The 25,330-nt window shown below is 43.9% G+C and overlaps 1 protein-coding gene across 3 annotated transcripts in view; it reads left to right on the forward strand.

Moving 5' to 3' along the window:
* The window catches only part of LHFPL3 (LHFPL tetraspan subfamily member 3), a 479,961-nt gene that overhangs the window by 432,180 nt on the left and 22,451 nt on the right, over positions 1 to 25,330 (forward strand). Inside the window, exon 3 of one of the 3 annotated variants that reach the window (XM_070425186.1) lies at positions 10,539 to 10,586. The exons of 1 other annotated variant lie outside the window; for it this stretch is intronic. In XM_070425186.1, the coding sequence (XP_070281287.1) occupies positions 10,539 to 10,555 (17 nt within the window). In that variant the 3' untranslated portion in view covers positions 10,556 to 10,586. The remainder of the gene's footprint in view (positions 1 to 10,538; positions 10,587 to 25,330) is intronic. One more of the 3 variants, XM_070425187.1, reaches the window with a different exon arrangement.

Below are 25,330 nucleotides of genomic sequence, written 5' to 3' on the forward strand. Positions count from 1 at the left end.
ACCTTAAATATTTTATAGCACCATTTGTTTCCAGAAATCACCTGTTTATGCCTATTAGACATCAGTGGGCTGGGCAAGAATGACCAAGATGCAAGCCCAGATGTCAGATAAGGTGTGGCAGTTGCCATTGTCCAGTGGAGACAAACATTTGCACAAATGAGAGTGGGACAGAAGGAAGACTTAGGTCCAAGAGCCAGCTGACAGGCTTCTATCATTCCACAGCTAATCAACACACCACGTGTGCAGAATCCATTCAGCGTGGCCTGCTTGGGTCCTGGAGGCAGAGAAGGCACCTTCAGTTTCATGATGATGTGGATGGTACATGCCCATGGAACTCCTTTTTAGATCTCTTTAGTGCTGAAAAGTTTGTTCATCTTAACTGACGTTCTCAGATCATTGAAGGCCATTGTAGCCTTGGAGAGGGAGAGATGACTTTTATGTTGATGCAGGTGGGAGACCATTTGTCAGCCAGATTTATATTCATTAAACAAATATCAATTCCTATTCTCTGGCATTGCCTTTTAGCCATTCATTCCTTCCTTGCATTCTTTTCACTTGTATAGATTTCATTAGAAATTTTTTGTCACTCTTAACAGTTTGGCCTCTGAAGTCAGAAGCCCAGGGTTCAAATCTTGACCCTTTAATTTACTGTCTATGGGTCCATGGGTGTTGCATTTAACCATTAGGACCTCAGTTTACTGATCCTGTCTAATGGAAATGAGAATAGTGCCTACCTGATTAACTTATTGAGATTAACTGAGTTCATTCTCATAAAGGCCTTAGCATCAGACACAGTGAGCACTCACTAAATATTGTTCAATCAACCAACATTTGCTGTGTGTTTTGCTACCAAGATTGGTTTTTAAATTTTCTCTCCCTGATGGTCCACTCTTTGCATCTAGGCAGCCAACATCCAGAACCTAAGAGATTTGCTGTAGGCACAAACAGCACCAGCAAACAAATAATATTAGATGAGCTATGGTCCTTGAGCAGTAGGCTAGTCACTAGTTCATTCATTTTTTCATTCTGTAAATACTTACTGAGCACCTACTATGTTCTAGGAGATGGAAATAAAGTAGTGAACCGTGTAGACAAAATCCCACTTCTCCTATAGTTTGTTTTCTAATGGGGAAAGACAAACAATAAATAAATTCGTAAGACAAGAATGTATCAGAGAGTGGAAAGTGCTTTGCAGAGAATTTAAACTGGGTAATATGATAGGCAGTAACCAAGTGGCTCCCTCAGGTGGGATGTTCAGGGAGGGACTCTGAGGATGTGACATTTAAGTGAAATCTGGAGAGACTGATATAAGAACAGTCACTGAGAAGGAATTCCAGGCAGTGGAAAAGGCAAGTGCAGAGATCCAAAGATGGGAATGAGGATCAGAAAGATGGCCAGTGTGACTGGACAGTAGTAAGAGGGAGAGGGGTGTGAAATGAATCTGGAAGGTAGGCAAAGGCCAAGTCCTACAGGCTTTATAAGCTATGAAAAGGAATTTGGGTTTTATTCCAACTGTGAGGGGAGCTATTGGATGGCTGTGGACAAGAAGCGATATAATCTGACAAGTTCTTAAAGACACTTCCTGGCTGTCTTGCCACTGTCTTTACTGTCAGTATGTATGTCTGGCCCCATATGCTGAGGAATTTATTGTCTTTGGAAGAAGCTATCCCACACAGCCACACAGGAAGAAGTGCCCAGAAGACCAAGAGGCCATTGCATGCTGCTCTGAAAAGCCCATGGTTCTTTCACCATTTGTGCTTTTAGAAGGTGACAAGATGAAAGCGGTGATTGAAGCAAGAAGTTGACCATCTGCCCTGATAATTAAAGACCAGAAAAACAGTATCAAGACTGTGGTGAATGCCCAGCCAGTGTGGCTTATTGGATTGAAAGGTCCAATACACCAAGAGATCTCTGGTTCGATTCCCAGTCAGAGCACATGCCCAGGTTGGGGGCTCAACCCCCAGTAGGGGGCATGCAGGAGGTAGCCAATCGGTGTTTATCTTATCAGTGTTTGTATCTGTCTCTCCTTCTCACTATCTCTAAAGTCAGTAAAAAATATTTTTTAAAAGACTGTGATGAACATGAGTCCTACCTTCCAGCAACCTGTTTTTCATGAGTTCATTGTGCCTTCCCAGTCATTTTGATATTCTAGAAGAATTGAAGACCTACCCCTGCTGAGCAGAGATGAGTCAGGTTAATTTTTGAGATGTACCACAAACTAGATCCCAAGAACACGTGACTGTTACAGATTGTGAGTCTACATAGAGTCCCTTCTAGGAGCTATGTCTCATAGAATGTCAATTTACCTCTGAGAACAAATGAAAATTGCACCCAGTGTGGTGTCTGGGTTCTGGAACTCATGCAAATGTATTTGGAAATAATCCCAATGAGAATAAAATAAGCATCTTTCCTAATATTTCATGCTGATGAAGATTTTTGTTCCATTAGGAAACTATCAATTTGTGTATAACAAACACTGGGCATGGACTCAGGAACCCCAGGTTCTGACCTCACCTCGGCCACCAATGTGTTTTGTTTAAAGTTTGGCAGAGTATTTTGACTCTGAAGTCTGCTCATCTCTGAAGGAAGGACATTGGACTGATTCCATCTTGGATCATTCTCAACTCTCACATTTGATTGTACAGATACCATCATCCGGATTTTCTAGTGGCCCACAGTTGTGAGACAGCAGGGATAAGGCAGGGGCATCTGGTTTACCCCACAGCTGATTGAACCATAGAGGAGTTAAACCTATACTTTTGACTTCTTTAGCATAATGTCATTATCAGTTGAACCAGCCATCTCTACAGTGAGGAGGAATACAGATGAAGTGAGTTTTCTTCCTCACTAAACTATATCATTTTTAATAATGCTGTGGTTAGCCCTAGCCGATTTGGCTTAGTAGATAGAGCATCAGCTTGGAGTCCCAGGTTGGATCCCAGTCAAGGGCACATGCCTTTCAGGCTCAATCCCCCACCTTCACTGGCGCACATGTGGAAGGCAACCAATTGATATGAGAACACATTTGTTTCTCTCCCCCCATCCACTCTCTCTAAAAATTAATGGAAAAATATCCTCAGGTAAGGATTACCAACTAATCCTATATAATAAATAGGGAATGTGCTAATTGACTGTCACACCCTCACAAGATGACAGCGCCCACAGCCACAAGATGGCGGCACCCTCCCCCACCCCCCCTCGCCCCCCACCACCACCACCACCACTGACTGAGGTGCAGGCAAGCCTTGGATGGCGGCTACTCAGCCACCCAGGGCTGGCCCGAGGCACAGGCAAGCCTCAGATGATGGCTGCCCAGCTGCCTAGGGCTGGCCCAAGGCACAGGTAACCAGGGCCGGCCAAGGCTTGTGCTGCCGGCAGTGGCAGCAGTAGAGGTGTGATGGGGGTGTCGCCTTCCCCTGATCACCAGGTCGTCTCCCACCCCTGAAGGGTCCCGGACTGTGAGAGGGGGCAGGCTGGGCTGAGGGACACCCCCCTCCAGTGCATGAATTTTCATGCACCGGGCCTCTAGTAATAATAATAATGCTATAGTTTTAAAAAATTTAATATAAGAAACTGAAGCTTTGAGAAGTTAAGTAATTTGAGAACGGCTAGAGCATACAAGATTGAAACCCAGGTTGACTCCAGGGAAATTCAGCTGCCACACTACAGTGCCGTCACTTACTTATTTCACCATATTGCACAATATATATACATTGTTAGATGCTCAATAAGTGATTCTTGAATGAATAAATGTTTTATGCTCTGCTAACTTGCTTCAATATTTAGTCATGCTGCTTTGGAGAAGCAGTATAGCCTTGTTAACCAGAAGGCGTGCTCATTCTACTTAGACTTTGTATAGAATTGTCCATGAGACCAGCCCCAGTAAGCAGAACTTAACCTCTGTGATGGTTAATTTTATGAATCAACTTGACTGGGCTCAGGGATGCCCAGATAGCTGGTAAAACATTATTTCTGGGTGTGTCTGTGAGGGCATTTATGGAAGAGATTATCATTTGAATCAGTAAAAATAAATCACCCTTACTAATGCAGGTGGATGTCATCCAACCTGTGAGGGCTTGAATAGAATACAATGTTGGAGAAAGGGTCAGTTTGCTCTCTTGCTTGAGTTGGGACATCCATCTCCTCCTGCCTTTGGCCATCAGAGCTCCTGGCTCTCAGGCCTTAGGACTCAGACTGGGACTTACACCATCAGCCCCCAGATTCTAGGGTATTTGGACTCAGACTGGAACTTAATGCCATCAGCTCCGCTGGTTCTCGGGCTTTTGGCCTTGGACTGAATTACACCACTGACTTTCCTGGTTCTCCAGCTTACAGGTAGCAGATCATGGGACTTCTCAGCCTCCATGATTACATGAGCCAATTCTTACAATAAATCATATGTATGTAGTACATTTTATATCTATATATACTATTGACTCTGCCTCTCTAAAGACCCCTGACTAATACAACCTCTATAAACTCTTAGGCACTTAACTTACATAAATGGTTCTTGACATTCTGAAACTAGGCACGTCTCCCAACCGGGTTAGCCACTTTTTGGAGCAATGGTTCCCACCTAGAGGGATGGAGGTGGAGAAGACACATACGAACCACATGAGGAGCTTTTTCAAATCACAAGAGTTCCACCTGCAGCACTTCCCCTCCCCCAGTGCATTCTAACCCTACCTGGGTCGGGAAGGAAATGTTTAGCTGGATGCAAGTTCCCAGGTGTTTCTGATATGGTTCCCCAGGCATTTCAACCACTCCCAACCCCACATACACAGCTCCATTGAGAAGAATCACCACATTAATGCAAGTCCGTTCTATCTTGTCTTTAAATAAAGCCTGATCTTCTTATAATCTAAATTAATTGATGAGGTGTTGATGTGTTTCTGACTTGAACATGAAGACACCAGACTTCCAACAGTATTGTTTATCAAATAATTATTCTCAGCACTTTCCAGATGGCTTTTAACTGAAGATGACTTGCATATTTATGTTTCACTGTATCTTTTTTCCAAATCTAACTTCTAAAGCATAGTGCACAGCATGCAATAGAACTTTATTAAAGAATAATAAATGCCCTAGAGCAACACTGCCCACAGAACGATGACAGAAATGTTCTACATCTGCTCTGCCCAATACAGTGTCCCAGACACACGTAGCTTTTGAGCACAATGTGGCTAATGAGACTGGGGAACTAAAAATTTTATTGTATTTCATTTTAATTAATTTAAATTTAAAGTCATATGTGTCTAGTACCTACCATATTGCAACATGCGAGTATAGAGAAGCATCCTTTCATTATTTTTTAACCAAAATAATGTAGAACTAGGACCCATTGCAATCTTTATTTAAAAAAAAAAATCACTTTCCGTAAAATCCAAAACAAAAATATTAGTAACAGCACTGTAAGAGCCAAAAAAGAAATTCTAGCCCACTTACATTTCCACTGGGGAAAGAATTCTTTCCGAAAAAGAGAACTCTGACCACCGAATATAAGAGAGCAGGGAGGCAGGAAAGAGACATTCCCAAGGGAGCTCCCTGACAAATTCTCCGTGGTCTGTGAGACATGGAGTGGTGAGAGACTGTCAGGGAGAGAGAATTCCCCCTCAGAGGAAAATCTAAATGTGGTTGTAGCCACCTGCCACCCCAGAAGAAGGACAGGATGGCAATGTTAAATTTGTAAGATTGTAAAACAGGGAACTTAACTACTGTGCAAGGCCAGCCGAGGTGTATAAAGTGCATTTTAACTGATGGGACTTCACTGCTGAAGTCTAGACAGCGGCTGAGGCTGCCTAGATGACAGATTGGAAACCTCTATCTCTTTTGTTCTAGAAAACTAGCATTTCCATTAAAAGTACCATACCACTAGGGCAGGATTGTGCTGAAATTTCTCATCTGAAGCAAATATTAGGGAAATCACAGTGACCCAGGATTCAGAGACAACTAGGGTGACAAGGTTAACGGGAATACAGGACACACAGGCTTCAATATAAAAATGTGAATGAACTAAAAAAATCCATTCAATACAAAAGACATAGCTACTGAAGGAGCAAAGGCAGGAGGGGATATAAACTGAAGAAGTTCCTTGATGGACCCAGAGAAGGGAGCAGACACTCCATCTGAGCTAGGACAGGGTTTCTCAAAATGGATTTCAAGGTCATATTCTTGTGGGGACATGGGGGTCTTTGGGTTTAATAAGAACATTTAAGATTTGTGCTTTCATTTTGCCAATTCTAAAGATAAAACTTGTCTTTTTTTCAGTGAGATCTCTCAATTGAAAATCATGTTCAATGAACGAGATTTTAACTTTCTTTAGTAAGTGTTTCTCAAATGCTAGTTAACAAAATTTATCATAGGTCTGGGAGGATTATTTTCTTTTGAAAGTGTTCTATAATTTATTCGAATTTCGCAATCAGTGGCCTAAAGGTAGACCACAGACATCCTTTGATCTTTATCTTACTGAAGAAGTTCAAGTCGTTTCCTAACATTGCCCTTAGCTTGCTTATGAAGAGATTAAACCTTTCCCAACTCAGATGGCAGGCTGGGCATGTTACTCACATTCCTAATGGGAGTCATTACTTAGAACGCTTCATTCTTGTATTTAAAATGGAAACAGCGTGGTGGGGTAGTACTGGATCATGAGTCAGGAGACCTACCACTAACCCTGACTGTCTCCATCAGGCTGTGTCTCTTGTCTTCTCAGAGCCTTGTGTCCTGATCCATAAAATGAAGCAGTGGGCTGGATAATTAATTGCCAAGGTCACACCCAGCCTAGATTTATTTGATTCTAACAATAAATTACAGTACCAACTTATATTTCTTCTTTGAAAGGCCTCTCAACTAAAAATAGTTTTCACTAAGATTATATTTCATTTATGTTCTTTTCATTGCTACTCTCTGCCATGGAGCTCTGAAGGCCCAGGAGGTGATGCATTTGAAGGAAAAATCAGTCAACACTCATCATTCCACCTATTATCCACTACCGCCAGGAAGTGGGAAATTAAACCATAGAACCCAAACTCCCAGGGCTTAGTGAAAATCACCCAGTAAAAGAAATACTGTCTTAAAGTGACATTTGGGGTGCTTTTATAAAGTTTTGAATAAATGAGACAGCTGTTCACTCAAATGTGAGTAAATCAAATGGAAACATAAAGGCTAGGTCTGTTTTTATGTTTTGAGTATTACAGATGAAATTATTTAATGAGTAAAATCTCAGCCTGTTAGTTGATCTACCACTAAGAGTGACTCATATACTTAGCAAGCCCTCTGAACAAAGGGGCCAGTATGCATGGCAATGATACAAGACCTGTCTGCATCTATAGCAAGAGAAAAGCGTGCTGCACACACGTGTGCATAGAACCAGCAAGTGGGATAAGGCTATTCCTTTTCTCTAAGGAGTCCTCTCCCGATCTATGGAAAGATGCACATAAAGCATGTCCCATTGCCTCAGCCTTGATTGGAATGTGATACCTGTGGTCAGAGGAATCCAGGAGAGGTTCATCTTGAAACCTGACTACTGGTATGTAGCTAAAACAGAGCACAGAACACCAAAATGGTTGTTGTGGATTGTCCTTTTTCCTACATGGCTACCCACTAACAGCTTGCACCTGGGGATATCTGTACAGCTTGGGAAGAATTGGGCCCTGGGACCCAGAGCAGAACTTAGAAGCTGCTGACATTGAACTCTTTAATAAAACTCACACTGTACAGGATGAGAATACCAAGGCTGCCTTCACTGCATCAAGGGCTCGGCCCTCCAAATGTGGTCCCCGGGCCTGAAGGACTCATTGACCCTCCAGGAGACGTGGCATTGCTTGTCCCATCAACAAGAAAAATGCGACTGCCTTCATCACTTCTGTGAAACTAAGGACCTTCTTCACAGTGTGGAATGAAAGCCCTCCAAAGCAAGAGAATGACTTATTTGAAATGATGCCCTTTGAAATCACCTTGTATTTCCCATCCTAGTTATAATTTGGCTAATTGCTTAATGATTCTGTTTAACTGTCCTCACTTCTGCAAACATCCGTTCATTAGAGTCCTTTTTCTGGTTGGAAATCCCTTTGCTTCTCCAACTATCCTCTCCCATTTGCACTCTGGCTGGAGCAACATTCTGATGCCATAAATAGCATCCCTTAAAAAAAAAATGTTGAACAGATCAAGGTGTCTCTGTGTTCCAGAGCCCAAGCACCATAATCTATGTCCTTGAAACAGCTCCTGTGATTGGGATCTAAGACACAAGACTGTGTCTTTTAAAAGCCAGCTTTCCTGCCAGACAGATGAAGCTGCGACCAATGGCAGCCCTGACCCCCTCCTGCTGTACTTGACATAGGAAGAGGCTGCCCAAGAAAGAAAAGCCCACGCCCAGCCTTTAGGATCCTGCAGCCCAACTGGCAGCTGAACCTGAGAATATTACCCAGATCTAAACTCTGCTCTAAGCAGAGGCCTTCTCAGAGCACAGCAACCAGTGTTTGGGCACCACAGATATACATACACACAAACACATGCCCTGCCTGGTGGGAGGATGCAAGAAGCAGGAAGCTAAGCACCACTGCGGTTTCTGCAGGGATGAGTGCCTATCTAGGGAGGCAGCCGATTCACATTTTCTGGCAAAGGTCAGTTAGGCGAGGCTACTAAACCAACACTGCCGTTCCTTGTCATTCTTCCTTCTATATTTCAATACTGCTTATATTTTTCATGTGAAATGATGCTTTTAGTACCTGACTTTCCAACTTGAATAAGCAAATTGCTTCATCCAAATGTTCACATCCCAAAGAGGGCCAACACCAGCTCCCATGCCTTTGAGAAACTGAGAAAGGGCATGAGGAGACAGAGTGACAGAGGAGAGGCCTTGAGCTTCTATCCTGGAACTTTCTGGGGCCAGCAATGAATAAGAAATGCCACAGTCAGGTAACAACCAAGGGAGAGAAGTAAGAAGAGGTCCAGATGGGAAGCAGGAAGCAAGAGGCCATAAAATCAGATTCGAGGGAAGGAACTGGGTGTCCCTGGTCAGAAGCGAGGACAGCCCATTCATCTTAGTTTTCTGGAAAGCCACGTGTGTTTAAACAAGGCCTGTCTCAGTTGGCCTGTCTACATGTGCAAATGCACTACTACAAGGTGGGGCAGATTCACTCTGAGGGAAAGTGAAGAACTACCTGGGCACTGGTACTGGCCAGCCAGGGACATGGAGTGATTAGCAAAGGCAGGCTCAGTCCTGGTCATCTTTACTTGCAGGTTCTTTTCAGGCTTAGATCCCATTCTTTCAGGCTTCACTGCAATATCCTGCCACATGAGGTCAAAGCTGATAGAATGGGTTAGGGAAAGAATGGGGGAGAGAAGTCCGTCCTCCTGGATGACTTGGTCAACCACCTGGTAGTCAAGACCCACCCTGTCCTTGCACAGGAACCTTTTAGCTGTTATCTGTATGAGGCACTGGATGGAAGCCAGTTAGCAAATGAAAGATGCTGTCAATCCGAAGGGTTGATGATGTGTACACAGCCTTGACCTGTCCAACGTGAACCAGGCCTTGGGGTCTCATTGATCTCTGTTTATGCTATCGATTTTAATTTATTTTATTTTATTTTATTTTAAATTTCTGGAATTGAGTTTTTTCACACAAAAAATATTTTTGATTCACAATTGGTTGAATCTACAGATGCAAAACCAAGGATATGGAGAGAAACTGTATTCATTTTTCTTAAAAAGCTACTTCAGCCCAGCTCAGTTGGTTGAAATGTCATATTAATATGCCAACGTTGCAGGTTTGATTCCTGGTCAGGGCACGTACAGGAGGCAACAAGTCAATGTTTCTCTCTTTCATTAGTGTCTCTCTCTCTCTCTCTCTCTCTCTCTCCCTCCCTCCCTCCCTCCCTTCCTCCCTCTCTCTCTCATCAATAAACATACCCTCAGGTGAAGATTTTTTTTAAAGCTACTTCGAATTGCTTTGGTATTTGAAATGATGCCCTCAAGAGTTATAACAACACATGCAAATATTGCTCACCCCATGCAGTTTTAACTTTGTTCTTTCCTCCTGAACCTTTTGATTTCTTCTATTATTTTTCTTATTGAGCATCTACAATTCTCTCCGAGCCTTGACTTTCTGTAGAAAACTTTTTATCGTCTATTGTGGGCGGTATTGCCTGAGGAAGCCAAAGATAAAGTAACAATAACAACAATGTTAATAGATAATGTTTGGTATTGAATAGGACTATTCCAAGTAGTTCACGTCGTAGTAATTCATTCCACCCTCGTTGCAACCGGATGAGTTGAGTAATACTATCAGACCCATTTAACAGATGAGGAAACTGACGCACAGAAAGATACTTGCCTGGAGTCACACGGCTGGCAAGTGGCAGAGCCAAGATATGACACCATAGTCTGACTCTCAGAACTGAGCTTTTTCTTCATCACTGTGAATTATCTCCCTATGAATGGCATGGCCAGGAATGACATTATTTTTAACTTTTAAGAGTAAAGTGCTAGCTCTTAATGTATTTTACCTTTAACTGTTCTGTTTTTCCCTCCCAAACTCTCAGATGATGGAAATGCTTAAAGCAAACTAAGGTAGTGTGAGACCACACCATGTAAGTGTGAGCATGGCTCCTGTGGGCCCACCTGTGTTCTGTGCGCTTCTGCCTACATTCCCGCATGTCCTCTCCGTGTGCTCGGATTCCTGCTTCCGCCGCTTGGTGCTTGGGCCGCATGAACCGTCGCTTTTAAGCCTAGATCTGATATCTTTGTCCCTGAGTTTATATTTGTGCTTCTCTCCCTACAATCCCCGGCACATGGGCAGGAGCCAGAGCACCTGCAGCTGTCAGCCTGGCACCTCCCCAGGAAGGAGCTGGGGCCCCTGGGAATGCGTTTGGATATTGTTCTCTGACAATGAGCCCTCAGATTGTCAGCTTTTAGGATTCTAATCACGTGTCTATGTTCTCACTGCAACATACTACTCCACCGTGCGGAAGCCTGGGGAGGCCTCTGTCCAGGCCATGGTCACCCATAGTGAGCCTCGGCCATGCAGTGCTCTTCTGGGCCACCTGCCTCCACAGGTTACTGCTCTGTGAGTCTCGGTAGGAGCGGACGCCATGTGAAAACAAGTACCATGGTGCCAAGAAACAGGGCTTACATTTATTATTTTCTCTGTAAGTATACATATGGTGAACACACATATATTGAACAAACCTGAGATTATGAAGGATTATTAAATCAGATATGGGCCCTATTGGCCCTTCCTTGTACACACAGACACACACAGCCACAGTCTGTTTTGGTGATCCTTGACTCTGTATGAACTCTGTTTCTACTTTTGAGTGAATCAATATGTGAAAAACTAGATCTATAGGTAAATAACTTGGGGAGGAGGAATTTGTGCCTGACCAAGAGTAAACCTGGAACCTTTAAAATAAGATCCTACCTTACTATGCCTCCCCCATCTGACTATGATTTCAGGATTTCAGGATAGCCTCTTATTTTCAATCTCAAAGTTTCAAGTGTGTGTTGAATGGGAATTTATTGGGAGGAAACTTTGCAAATTGTCAGAGATGATAAGAACTTAAAATTGAAGGGGCTCTCACAAGATGTGACAGAATTCTGGGGCTGAAGAAATCGGTCCTTCACTCCAAACCCATTGGTTCATACAAAATCACTGTGGTCTCCAGAGAGAAATTAACCCATCCAAAATGCGGCAGAAACTGGATTAAAACTCAGTCCTCCTCTTTCCATCATAGCATCTTATCAGTGTATTGAACCAGCTCCTTTCTTTCTGGTTGAAAACCCACATACACAGCCAGGAGAGGTTTGTTTTTTTTTAAGTTAAGGAGCCTACATCCCAAGAAAGGACTCGGGTCCCAGTCCTGGCTCTGTCACGAAATATCTGGGTGATCTTGGGAAAGTTACTGTGCCTCTCTGGACCCCAGGCTCTTGGTGTGTGATATGTATTTGAGAACAGCTGATTTCAAAAAGTACATGAAAAAAGTTTGTTTCTAACCTCGGTCTGGTTTTCACACCATTTCCTCCCAGCAGCATTCATCCCCCATTATAGGATTATGAAAAAAGTTATAGTCGGGCTGTGCACATGGGGATAACCCTAAACAACAAATCAAATAAAAAGAGGACTTTCGCCTGGGCTGGTGTTTCTCAGTGGTTGAGCATCGACCTATGAACCAGGAGGTCTTGGTTCGCTCCTGGTCAGGACTCATGCCTGGGTTGCAGGCTAGATCCCCAGTAGAGGTCGTGCAGGAGGCAGCCAATCAATGATTCTCTCTCATCATTGATGTTTCTATTTTCCCCTCTCCCTTCCTCTTTGAAATTACTAATAATAATAATAATAATAATAATAATAATAATAATTTTTTAAAAGGGGGGGGAGACTTTTCCAGCTTCTTCCAAGTCCTTCCTGTCCCTTTCCTAAGATAATCATTGTCCTGCTGAGACCTCTAGTGGCTATATTGGAAACTGCAGGCGTCTGAGGACAGGGGAGGAACCAAAGATTCTGTGGGCAACCCTGGAATCACACAGCCAAGCACGCCACAGTGGTCTATGGAGACCACAGCCTGAAATACTTTCTAGATAGAAAAAAGGAAGCATCTGTGTCCTGAGACCCCTGAAATATCCCCAGAGGATTGGTAGCCTGAAGTATGTGAATATAGCGCCCCACCTCCACCCCCCAAAAAGTGCCTGGCTTATTAAACATTATCTCTGCTGGGTTATCCATGGTTATTCATGGTAATGAGAACTCTGCCTTCTTTTGTGCTTTCATTTATTCCTGCTTAGTCCAGGGATCTACTGGAAGTTCTAGGTTTAGCCAATCCTCCTTGTCTAGGTTATAGAACAGACCTATAACCCCATTTTTATCTGAAACCAAACTGACTCCTGGGAGTCCAAAGCTCCAGCCACCAGAAGCCTGGTTACTTGGCACACGCACACCATTTGCTCCCTTAGGGCCCTGCCTAGGGGCCTGGCTCCGGGTCCAGTGGCCTGCACTGCTTTTCCAGGCATTTGCCTCCTGGTCGGAGGACACCACTGCCTCCCACACTCTGGCCCTCAGTAAACAGCTTACACCTGACGGACACAAGGCTGAATTGTTGGCATTGCTTTAACCCAGTGGTTCTCAGAGTGTGGTCCCCAGACCAGCAGCATGATCACCGCCCAGGAACCTATTAGAAATGCAGATCCTTAGGCCCCGCCACAGACCCACTGAATCTCAAAGTGGGGCCCAGCTGTCTGTGTTCTACAAACCCTCCCGGTGCTTCCAAGGCTCAGTCAAGTTTGAGAACCACCGCTCCAGGCGTGGACTCGCAACTGTCAGTATACACAGGGGCACGAACCCTCAGCTTCTTTAAAATGTAGGTGCCGACCCCTCACCCACAGAGATTTAGTAGTTCTGCAGTGGGGATGCAGAAATCTGATTTTTAACCCGTTGTTCCATGTTGTTCTGATGTGGGAGGCCCACCCATCACCACTTTGAGAAATCTTGCTCTAGAAAGAGCGGGGCCATCTTTGCAAGCACAGTTTAGTTTCCCCTCGAATTAGATATAAATATTGTTCTCATATCTCTGCAGTCATGAAAGAGGTTTCAGGACGTGTATCAGAACACTCCGAGTCTTTAGAGGGGGTCATACTGCTCCCTTGACAAATCGGTGTTTGCAGCCACGGTGAGGAAAATCTCAGTGGAGTCTGCATCATAATCCAAACGTGAAATCCTCCCCCAGAAAGAGATAATTACTGAGAGGACAGAAAGTGCAGGGAACCTGGGGCTTCTTGTGAGGCTGGCGTCTGGGGTGCGGAGCCAGGCCCGGGCACGCAGCCGTGTGTCCTCTCCAGGCTGCAAGTCCATCAGATGGCGAGCTGCTCTTTCTTCTCCTTCTCAAACAGAGATTCAGTGGAGCCTTCCCACCGGGACCCAAGAGGCTAGTTCATTATAACACCACTAAGAGGGAAGGGTTTTCAAGGCTTGAGGTTATGAATACACTTGGCTCATATGGCCTCTGCTTTCACCCTGAAAAAAATAGAGTTCATTTTTGTGAATGAAAAGACCTAACTCTCCTCAGTGCAACTCTGGGTCCTACTGGGAGCTCCAGAAGGGATTTTCCATTGCTCTTCTGGCCCATTTAACTTCCCCGTCTACCCACCCACCCCTACAGTTCTCTTCAGAGCACCCACGCCTCCGCGGGGCTCATTGGGGTGTACTCTGAGAAAGCTAAAATGCTGAGTCATGTTTTCAAAGATCTGACAGGAGCAGAGCAAGAGACTCGGGGCTGACACTTCTTATTGCCACTTGGGCCTCCCAAGTCATTGTCCAGGCACCAGCTTGTGCAGACACTGTCTGCTGGGGACAACAGCTTTATCAGGTGAAGCCTCTAGTCTTTCAAATCATGTGGATAGAGCAAGCAAAATGCTGGGAGTCCCTCCCTTCCCTCGCCCTTGTTTACCCCCTTGCCTTCCATCTTCTTCCCCTTAACCATTTTCCCATGCTTTCTTTCTCACCTTCCCTACGCTTCTGTGATTTTCCTCCAGCTTTCCTCCCTCACTCTCCTTTCTTCCTTTTGGGCCTCACACAGTCCTGAAAAGCAGGCACCCAGCACCCCCACCCAGGAGCTCAAAGAGACTCACAAGCATTCACGGCTGCAGCCACATGCATCCTACCAGGCAGGGGACACCTTAATTTACCATGAAGCGCAATTAAAAGACAGAGCTCCCATCTCCTCTCACTCAGACAGAGGGCAACAAGAAAGGGAAGGACATCAGAGGAAGATCCCCATTGCTTAAAATCCGGAGTGGGCAGGAAAGAGAGGAGGGGCGAGAAGTGAGGGCAATCCTGAAAGGAGAACAAGTGCCTCTCACATCAAAATGTCAAAACCCTGTTTAGGAGCCAAGGAGAGGCAGGGCGAGCCTTGCTCCCCGGAAGCACGGGCTCTCCTCTCCCCTCCCCTACTTGTTCTTGGCTCCTGCACCAAGGCCCATGTAGCCCCACAGGGGATCTCAGCTCAGCAGAGCCCCCGTGGTTGGAGCTTAATGTTCTGCAGCCCCAGACTAGACACTGTGTCTTATGCATGAAGTCTGATGGGACAGTGGAGCATTGGAGCATGCAGTGTGTTGGGGAGGCTTGGAGACAGCACCGGATGTCCTGCTTCCTGCTGCCTCCACTTCCATCCTCCCTCTCCCAACGCCCATCCCATGTCCCCAGCTCCCCCAGGGGGTGGAGGGTGGGTTCTCAGCTCACTCTCCTGCCCACTAGAACCTGAGCCTTGCCTGGCCTCCCCTCCTTGTGCCCATCCAGTGACCACTGCCCTCAAGGGCCTGGGTATAGGTGGGGAAGGTCACAGTTGGCTGCACCTATCCGCTGCCTCTTGGGACACAGCATAGCAGTTGCCATCCCACCCAGACTGACCATGTGCCTGGTGGACATCAGTCAGGAAGCTTCGATGAGGGACAAACTGACTGCTCATTCCCGGTCCAGATACAGACGTTGCAGTAACCAGGGGGGAGTGTCATCTGTCCTCCTTGGGTTTGGGGAAACTACATGGGAAGGGAGATTCCCCAGGGCCTATCCCAAGCCAGGGAACAACATGTCAATCTGGGGCCTGGGGGTGAGGAGATCCCAGCAGCCAGCAGGCCTGAGTAGGCACACAAGGTGGGTCTTAGCACCTGTCAAGGTCCTGAATATCCCTGTGCCAGATGGAGTGCTCCAGCCAACTCCTTCGAGCCCAGTCTGTGCTGCGAACCTTCTTGTCCTTCTTCCAACCTTTCTGAGGCTGCCTGTGTTTGTCTTTTCTAGCCAGCTTGAGGCATCCTCCAGGGACAAAAATATGAAGTATGCTTTCGATGATTGCACAAATGAGTTAAATGCTCTGACCTTTGCATTTAAACTGGCATTGCACAAATGAACGGTAAAATTCATGCTAATAATTTACATTTTTAATTTACTTAGAATGGCATTAAATATCAAATAAAAGACACCATGACTGGTATCTTTAAATGTGAATATATTTAATACTAGTATAGCTGAACTGCACACTTAATGAGCAAGATGTGCCTGTAATGTGTAATGTAAAAAGGTTAAGATGGCAATTTTATGTTATGTGTATTTTACCACAATAACAACAACAACAAAAAGAATAAAAACAAATAACATGACAAAGTAAGAGAGAGACCACAAGAAAAAATGGGAAAGCTTTGTGTTTTAGTACCTTTAATGGCACTTTCTCCTGCTTTTTGGATAATTTTCAGCTATTACTGGGCCTACATATTATGCAGCTGATTCTGCCTGCACCACACAATCTCCCCTGATTCTGGGGGTGAAATTCTAATCTTATGGGGGGATATTCCCAATCTATGGCTGAGGCTACTTTCAATCTTAGTGCCTATTCGTCCACAAGAGGGGGGGGGGACACAAAATAATGAAAAGGCAAAGAGATTCCTGCATTTATATGAGCACCCATCTCATTCCTAGGTGACCTCAAATATGCACAGGGTAGAGTGAGAGTTCCGTAATGTTGTCAGTTCATTGATTATGAGACCCTCTTCAAGGTCACAGCTTCTCAGAGAGAGCCAAGATGGCAGTGGAGTAGGTTGAAGGTACACTCACCTCTCCCGGGACCAAAGTGAAATCACAACTAAATTATAGAACCATCAACCTGAATGATCAACTGAAGACTAGCTACAGAGAAGTCTTATAACCAAGGATTTACAGAATAAGCCACATGGAGACTGGTAGAAAGGATGGAGACATGAAGAGGGCTGGCCCCGTTCCCAATGGTGGTGGCTGAGATTCCAGAGGGATATCTCAGCTATGTGTGGGATTCTCCCTGAGAAGTATGGGGTCTCAACACCAAGCTGGGCTCCCCAGCTCATAGCACCAGAGCTGGGAAGAGGTGCCCACATAACATCTGACTGAAAATCAGCAGGAATTCTGTCCACAGAGAGAGACAGCAGACTGCTAGAGACACATTGGCCTCTTCAATGGCCAATGCACAAAATCTCATTCACAGCCACTCACCTTGGGCTCCAGCAGAGGGAGGGTGGGGCTGTGTGAGGAGAGACTGAGGTTTGTGGCTTTGAAGAGATAATTAAAAGGGACAACTGCCATGATACCTGTGCTGAGTCCCTCTCCCACACCACAGACACCATCTTTCTTGGGTGGAGCAATCCTTTCCTTATGGTACCAGCCTGGGGAAATGCAATAGCCCCACTCTCTGAACTCTCTGTAGCCCCATCCTTTGGAGCTTGGGCCCTACTGAGGAGTCAGCAGCATGATCCAGGGTGTAGAAGTCTAGGCAGACCTCAGGGGTTATCAGTGACTAAATTGTGTGGCTTTTGGGGGCCATTTCCCCCACTCTCCCATGAACCTGACTGGAGCCTCCCCGTCATGGGAGATCTGCTAGCCCCACTCTCAGGACTTGCAATGCCCCCCACAATCCTTGCTACCCAACTCCAGGTGGCTCCACCCTGCCAAGGTTTTGGAAGAATCCAGGACAGGCTAAGTTGTGTGGCTCTGAGTCGAGAGCTACTCACCCTACCTTACCCCAAGCCTGAATGGCACCTCCCCCTCATAGGAGAGCCATCCTCCTACCTCCTGGTGGCCCCACGCTGCTGAGATCAGGCTCCTGGCAGAATCTGGAACAAACTGAGTTGTGTGGTTCTAAGATGAGGCCATTTTCCCTTGCATGCCCAACCAGTGAAGAGCCCCCCTTTCACACGGCCAAATCTTGGTCTGTTTGGACCTGATAAACTCTGCTGGCCTCACCATGACAACTCCCTAAGACCTTGCCCCACCACAAAGGTGCACAAACACCCAGCAGGTGGCAGCTAGACTCGCCATATACTGGGACATTAGCTGAGTGACCTCAGACCTAGCACTGGCACCGAGTTTGAACCTGTATCAGTCTGGTGAACACCACTTGCTCCTATCTGGTGACTCACTGAGAACTTACCTCATGTAACTCAAGTATCATCAGATGCTCTTTCAATGACTGAACCTAACAAGCAGCCAACAGATGGAGGCAAATGGAGGCAGATCTTGGGGTGCCTTCAGACTTTACTGACCTGCCGCTGGGCTCAGTGCTGGTGTAAGCCATCCTTGGTGTGCAGCTTGATCCTTCTCATGCACCCAGGCCCAGCAGAGGCAGCCACAAACTGGGGATCACTTTGTAGCTCCAAACCAGTTTCCCAGTGCCAGTCATAGACAGCATCTGTCATTGACCTGCACCAGAGCTCCTCCCAAGACACCCAGTGGCCAGCATCAGACAACATCAGAGCAGAATCCAATTAGCTTCACAAGTGGCCCATCCAAAGGAGATCTCAACAGGCACCAGATCTTCTAAGCCAAATTCCTATTCATGTACTCAGCACGTGCACAGCAGCTCAAACACTGTGGTCAGGGTTGATCCTCACAGTCAGCCAGCCTGAGGGTTGATCCATACATCAATGGGCCAATAGCAATCAAGACTCAGTTACAACAGAAAGGCTCACAAAACCCACACAGAGGGCATTCCTGGAGCACCCAGCTCAGGTAATCAAGGAGACTGTGCCACTGGGTCCCACAAGTCACCTACTACATAAGGCCACCCTACCAAGACTGGAGCATAGCAGATCTCCATTATAAATAGAAACAAACCCAAAGACTCAGCCAAAATAGGAAGACAAGGAAACATGCCTCAAATGAAAGAACAAGAAAAATCTCTAGAGAAGGAGTGAAATGAAATAGAGTAATTTATCAGAAATGGAGTTCAAAAAATGCTTATAAGGATCAGAAGGAACTAATTGAGAATTACAACAGCATCAAAAAAGGATTTAGAAATCATAAAAATAACCAATCAGAAATGAAGAATGCAATATCTGAAATGAAGACTACACCAGAAAATAAGCAGTAGATTGGTTGGATAAAGCAGAAGATCAAATCAACGATTTGGAAAATAAGGTATAAGAAAACAGCCAATCAGAACAGCAAAAAGAAAAAAGAATGTTTTCAAATGAGATAGTTTAAGAAACCTATGGGACAACATAAAGCATAATAACATCCACATTATAGGAGTACCAGAAAGAGATGAGAGATAACAAGGGATTGAGAACCCATTTGAAGAAATAATGACTGAAAAATTCCCTAATCTAGTAGAGGAAAAAGACATACAAGTCCATGAAGCACAGAGACCCCCAAACAAGATGAACCCAAACAAGCATACATCATAAGTAAAATACCAAAGGTTAAAGACAAAGAGAGACTCTTAAAAGCCACAAGGAAAGACAGTTAGTTACATACAATGGAGTTTTCATAAGACTGTCAGCTGATTTCTCAATAGAAACATTTTAAGTCAGAAGCAATTGGCATGAAATATTCAAAGTGATGAAAAGCAAGAACCTACAACCAGGACTACTTTACTCAGCAAGGCTAGCATTTAAACTTGAAGTAGAAATAAAGAACTTCCCAGACAAGAAAAAGCTAGAGTTTGTTATCACCAAACCAGTGTTACAAGAAATGTTAAAGTGACTTCTTTAAGAAAAACATAAAAACATGATTAAAAAAATAAAATTGCAATAAATACGTACCTATCAAGAATCATTTTAAATGTAAATGGTTTTAAATGCTCCAATCAAAAGACATAGGGTAGCCCTGGCCAGTGTGGCTCAGTTGGTTGGAGCATCATCCATGCACCAAAAAGTCACGGGTTTGATTCCCAGAGAACATACCCAGATTGCAGGTTTGATCTCTTGGTAATCAAGACATGTACAGGAGACAACCAATCGATGTTTCTCTTTCACATCAATTTTTTTTTCCTCTATCTCCCCCTCCTCCCTTCATCTCTCTCTAAAAATCAATAAAAACATGTCCTTGGTGAGGATTTTTTTTAAAAAATTTAAATAGAATTGCCTTATGACCCAGCAATTCCCTTTCCAGGAATATATCCAAAGAAACCCAAAACATTAATTTGAAGGAATATCTGTTCATTACAACGTTATTTCTAATAGTGAAGATTTGGAAGCATCCCAACTGCTGCTTCCAAATCTTGGCTATTGGATGAGTGAATTAAAAAAAAGGGGGGGGGGGGTGTACATTTACACAATGGAATACTACTCAGCTAAAAAAACAAAAAGAGGCCTTACATTTTGCAATAGAACGGATGAACCTGGAGAGTATTATACTCAGTGAAATAAGTCAGTCAGAGAAAGACAAGTACCACATGATTTCACTTATATGTGGAATCTAATTAATAAAATGAACTTACAAACAAAATAGAAAACATACTCATAGATACAGACAGTAGACTAACAGCTGTCAGAGGAGAGGGGTGTTGGAAGCTGGCTGTAAAAGGTGAAGGGATTAAACAAAGGGAATAAACTCCTAGACACAGACAACATTATGGTGATAACAAGAGGGAAAAGGGGTTGGGGAGAGGTAGTAGAAGGGAAAGGGGGGGGAAGGGGGAATAAATGGTGATGGAAGGAGACTTGGCCTGAGGTGGTAAACACACAATATAATATACAAATGATGTATTATAGACTCGTACACCTGAAACCTATGTAATTTTATTAACCAATGTCACCCCACTAAATTTTTTTAAAAAGAACACAGCTTCTCACACTCAACACAGATTGTCTATATTTCCTGCATATTACAAATAACTTCGGTCATTTTTCACCCTCCTGTTTGAAGTCTTGCACCTTGAAAGAAGATAAGCTTGTAGCTCCTCATAGCTCTAGTATGAAAACAGGGAATAAAGCAGATTTAAGTGCAGAAATTGTAATTTCTGTAGCACCATTTTTCTACTTAAAATTTGTCGGGCTACACTTTAAATGAGATTTTAAAAAGAGAAGATAGCAACTTGACCCTTCCAGGTTAAGGAAACTTTATCTAAACTGAGGTTGCTATGGTTTATAAATTCCTCAAAATTACTCTTCATGGGCTCATGATGTAGCCACCCAGACACACCTTTTTCTTCACCTTTTTGAGCCTCCGTAAGCTCTTTAGGCAGGCATGGGAAGCTTAATCTACTTCCTATGAAATTAAACCATTCTCTTGATCAGCTTATCCCAGCTTTGCAAATGGAGAAAATTTCATTCCTGGCATCAACAGCCTGTTAAATTGATTCTGATTAATAATTGAATATTAAGACCCTTTCAAAGCAACATTTACAACAACAGATTAGTGGGGAAGAGAGAGTGATGCCATGTAGCACCATGTCATGGTGGAACAGACTAATGACCTTAACTGGAGGTTAAATGCAGAGGCCAGATTCTGGGGGAGTTTAATTTCTGAGAAAAATCATAGAACTACACAGAAACTTCTCCCCTGCAGACACAAAGACCTACCGTTTATTTCCCATTCATATACTTTTAGTGTTGATCTAAACGCGTTCCTCTTGTATGTGGAGTGTGACTAGAAGTCATATTCTTGTAGTTCACATTAAAGCTTTTTAGATTTTGAATTATTTCTAGTGGCATTGCTATAAAAAAAATATTTCTTCCTTTAATCCTGAAGGAGAAAATACAATCCTCCTGAAATGTCAGACTGAGAAATAGATAGACTCCTAGATTAACAATCCTTCCGAATGATTTGCAGGCATATAGTGTGCCCAAATAACTAGATCTTTATGGCAAATCCTTTAAACATGTCCGTGTTTGTACAACCTCAGAACTTCAATGAGCCCAGATTCTCGCAGCTCAGTCTGTGACTGATGGTCATTTCAATCCTATTATTTTACCCACTGGAGAGAAAAGAAGGAAACCTAAAAGTACTAAAGAACCAAGAGATTCTTGCATTTAGATGGGCACCCTTCACATTTTCAAGTAACCCTCTCAACAGAGGCCTTCAGGCTCCCCTAAAGTATTGCATCAGAACTATCTGGGAGATGAGCTTAAAATGCTATCGCCTGTACTCTTTCCAGATCTACCAATTCTGACTCTTTGGGGATTTTTTTAGTTAATTAGGAGGCTCTTACGTAGTAAAAGTTGGGAACTACTGACCTCTAGACACTTTCACTAATTTTGGTGACTCGTGTTTTCAAAATCCAACAATTCTATTGCACGTGTGAGAATCTTTAGGTCACTTGAGTAGTAAGACTAATTGGTATGTTTTGTAATTCCTAGAGTTGAGAGCAAATTTCTTTCAGCATTCATTCTTTCAGTGAGTGTGTACTGAGCGGTACAAGACTGGGGCACTGTGCTCACTTCCATAAGTTAACAGATCTTCACAGCTTCTCTAGGCACAGTGACACCTGCAGGTTTGCTATACTTAGGAAAGACTGGGGCTGCAAGAGAAGGCTGAGAAGCGAATCTTTGAAAGAATTAGGAGAAAGGTAATAATAACAGCTAAAAGACTCCCCACTTCCTTGCATTATTGTAATTTTTCTATATGCCGGGGCTTTGCCTGTATTATCTTATTTCATCCATACAATAATCTGTGAAGTAAATATGAGTACTAGTATATTGTCACCATTTTACAGATGAGGACACTATAGCTCAGAGAGGCTATTTGGCGTGTAAGCAGTGGAGTGGGGATTCACTCCCAGCTGTCTGCAGGCTCTTATTCAACACTATTCCAGCCAGCATGGTCATTTCCTTTTCCAGGAGGTGAGGCTATCAACTGTGAATATTTGTACTCTCTTGTCACCACCTAATTTCTATTCCAATGGTGATTTGTTTTCTATACATCCATGAAGCACACATATATGCCAGTCTGTGGGGATACAAGGTAAATAAATGTCTGCCTCAAGAAGCTCCCAGTTACTGCCCTGGCCTGGTAGTTCAGTTGGTTCGAGTATCCGTCCTCCCAGCATGCCACATTTTCTGGTTCATCCCCGGTCAGGGCACATACAAGAAGCAACCAGTAAATGCACAAATAAGTGGAACAATAAACCAATGCTTCTCCCTCTCTCTCTCTCAAATCAATAAATTTCATTTAAAAAATAAGCTCCCAATTACTAAGACAGTCAATCATACAGAATGTCCACATTAGACCTGGTCGGTTTGGCTCAGTGGTTGGAGTGAAGGGTTGCAGGTTTGATTCCGGTCAGGGGCACATACCTCAATTGCAGGCTGGATCCCTGGCTCCAGTTGGGGCACTTGTGGATCAATGTGTCTCTCTCACATCTCTCCCTTCCCTTCCTCCCCTCCACTCTCTCTCTCTCTCTCTTAAAAAAAAAAAAAAAAAAATGGGAAAAAAAATATTCTTGAGTGAAGATTTTTATAAAAAAGAAAGTCAGAATTAAAACGGAGAACCCCCAACTTCCTTGAGTAATCTTGAAGCCATTAGACTGCCTGGCCTACCTTTCTGAAATCCCCCCCAGAGAAGTAGTCTCCAACTGCCTTGCATTTTTTGGATGTCCAAACCACTTCCAGTTTATTTGTTCTTAATCAAGCACAGCCACTCCATGGGGGCAGTAAGTTTGGAACTGAACCCTCTTTGTCATGCAGTCTGGAGAATTATAATTTTTAACACCTTTCAGTGTGTTAACGTCAGCCTTTTTCCTCCTTCCCAAATGCTGGTAGAATTTCCTGAGCTCTCAGAACTGGCCTCCTCAATGTAATCCCTAATAAAAAAGAGCAAAGCTATGCACAAGAGCAACCAGGAGGGTTATAGCCGAAGGTTCTACAGGAGAGAAATAGGACATGTGGTTTGCAATCATTACTGCATAGAAGTTTCTGTGGCAGTTAAAGTCTCGTTAAAATAAGTTGCCCCAAGTCTAGCTGTGTCCCAGGCTACTTCCTGCTATGAAGGCTGAATACAAATCAGAATATCTCACTGTCAATACGAAAATTGTGTGAAAATGTCTTGAAGACCCTTTAGACTTGCCCTGAAAGCTAGCATTGCAGATTTCCTTCACCCCAACCAATCAATCCGTAAGAATTTTCTTCAGCCTTTTTTACAATACAGATCTTACAGCAAAGAACAACCACTGGCCTCTCTGCCCCCTCACAATTTGGTCCTCAAAAGCAGAGCTCCCTCCAGAGACCCCCTCCCAAACATAAATATAGACAGAGAGTAGTGTGTCCTGCCCTGTCCTGCTCAGACTTTGTCAACACCTCAAGCTGCTTCTCCCCACCCCACCTTTATGTGTTGTTTTTTTTAATATATTATTGATTTTTTACAGAGAGGAAGGGAGAGGGATAGAAAGTTAGAATCGATGAGAGAGAAACATCAATCAGCTGCCTCCTGCACACCTCCTACTGGGGATGTGCCTGCAACCAAGGTACATGCAAGGTCCCGGAATCGAACCTGGGACCTTTCAGTCCACAGGCCGACGCTCTATCCACTGAGCCAAACCAGTTAGGGCGCCACCCCACCTTTAGAACCCTGAGTCCAGGACCACCACCAACACCCTTCTGCTTTCTCCACTTCTATTTCTAGATAGACTCAAACATGGTGATGCATCTACTACACCCTGATACGGGTAACCTGCACTGAGCATTCCTTACCACGTGGCCCCTTCTTCATTCATTTCTTGTTGGTCCCACACACATCCCTTCCAGAAGTAGCTCCAAACCTTGTTCTCTTTGCTCAAGCCTGCAGCACCCCTTCAACCTCAGTGGACCCCACCAGACCCTCTGCTGAGATGCTCCTCATCCAATGGCAACTTCAAGTTCCTTTCTGTCCACCTCAAGTCTTTCCTTTATTTTCACTTATTTTTATTCCTTCACCTCATTTCTGTTTCTGTCCCAGAACCTACTTTTCTACCTGAGTTGTTTTATTTTTTTTTTAAATAACTCCCCAGACTCCTGTTCCCCAAACCCTGGAAACCACCATTCTGCTTTCTGTCTCTATGAATTTGACTACTCTATATACCTCATATACATGGAATCATACAGTATTTGTCTTTTTGTAACTGGTTTGTTTCACTTAGCATACTCCCCTCAAGATTCATCCATGTTGGAGCATGTGTCAGAATGTCCTCCTTTTTTAAGGCTCGGTAATCATCCGTTGTCGGTATATACATTTTGTTTATCCATTCATCCATCAATGGACACTGGAGTTGCTATTGTGCCTCCTGAGTTCTTAATATCCTCCCCTATAGTCCCTCCAGAGTCTAGAGTCTATCAATTACTTTCTTTTTCCCACATTGAAGAGCGTCCTCTCCATTAATGTTTTCCCCTTATCCTATACATATGCTCAGGACCATGAACTCCACCCTTCACATCTTGAGCTTTACTCTTACCCTTGCCTTTTTACTTCCACAATTTCACTTTTTAAAATAATCTATCCCCCATACTTCTACTTCCACACTATCTATTCACTTTAGAAAAAAATTATTATGAGTATTTCCTGCATTCAAAAACATATAAATAATGATGTTTATTCACCACATGGGTTAAGTAAAAAAAGTTACCAGTATCACCA

Source organism: Myotis yumanensis, unplaced genomic scaffold, assembly GCF_028538775.1.
Source record: "Myotis yumanensis isolate MYYU_CA2020_CCGP unplaced genomic scaffold, mMyoYum1.0.hap1 SCAF_9, whole genome shotgun sequence".
Classification (NCBI taxonomy): Eukaryota; Metazoa; Chordata; class Mammalia; order Chiroptera; family Vespertilionidae; genus Myotis; species Myotis yumanensis.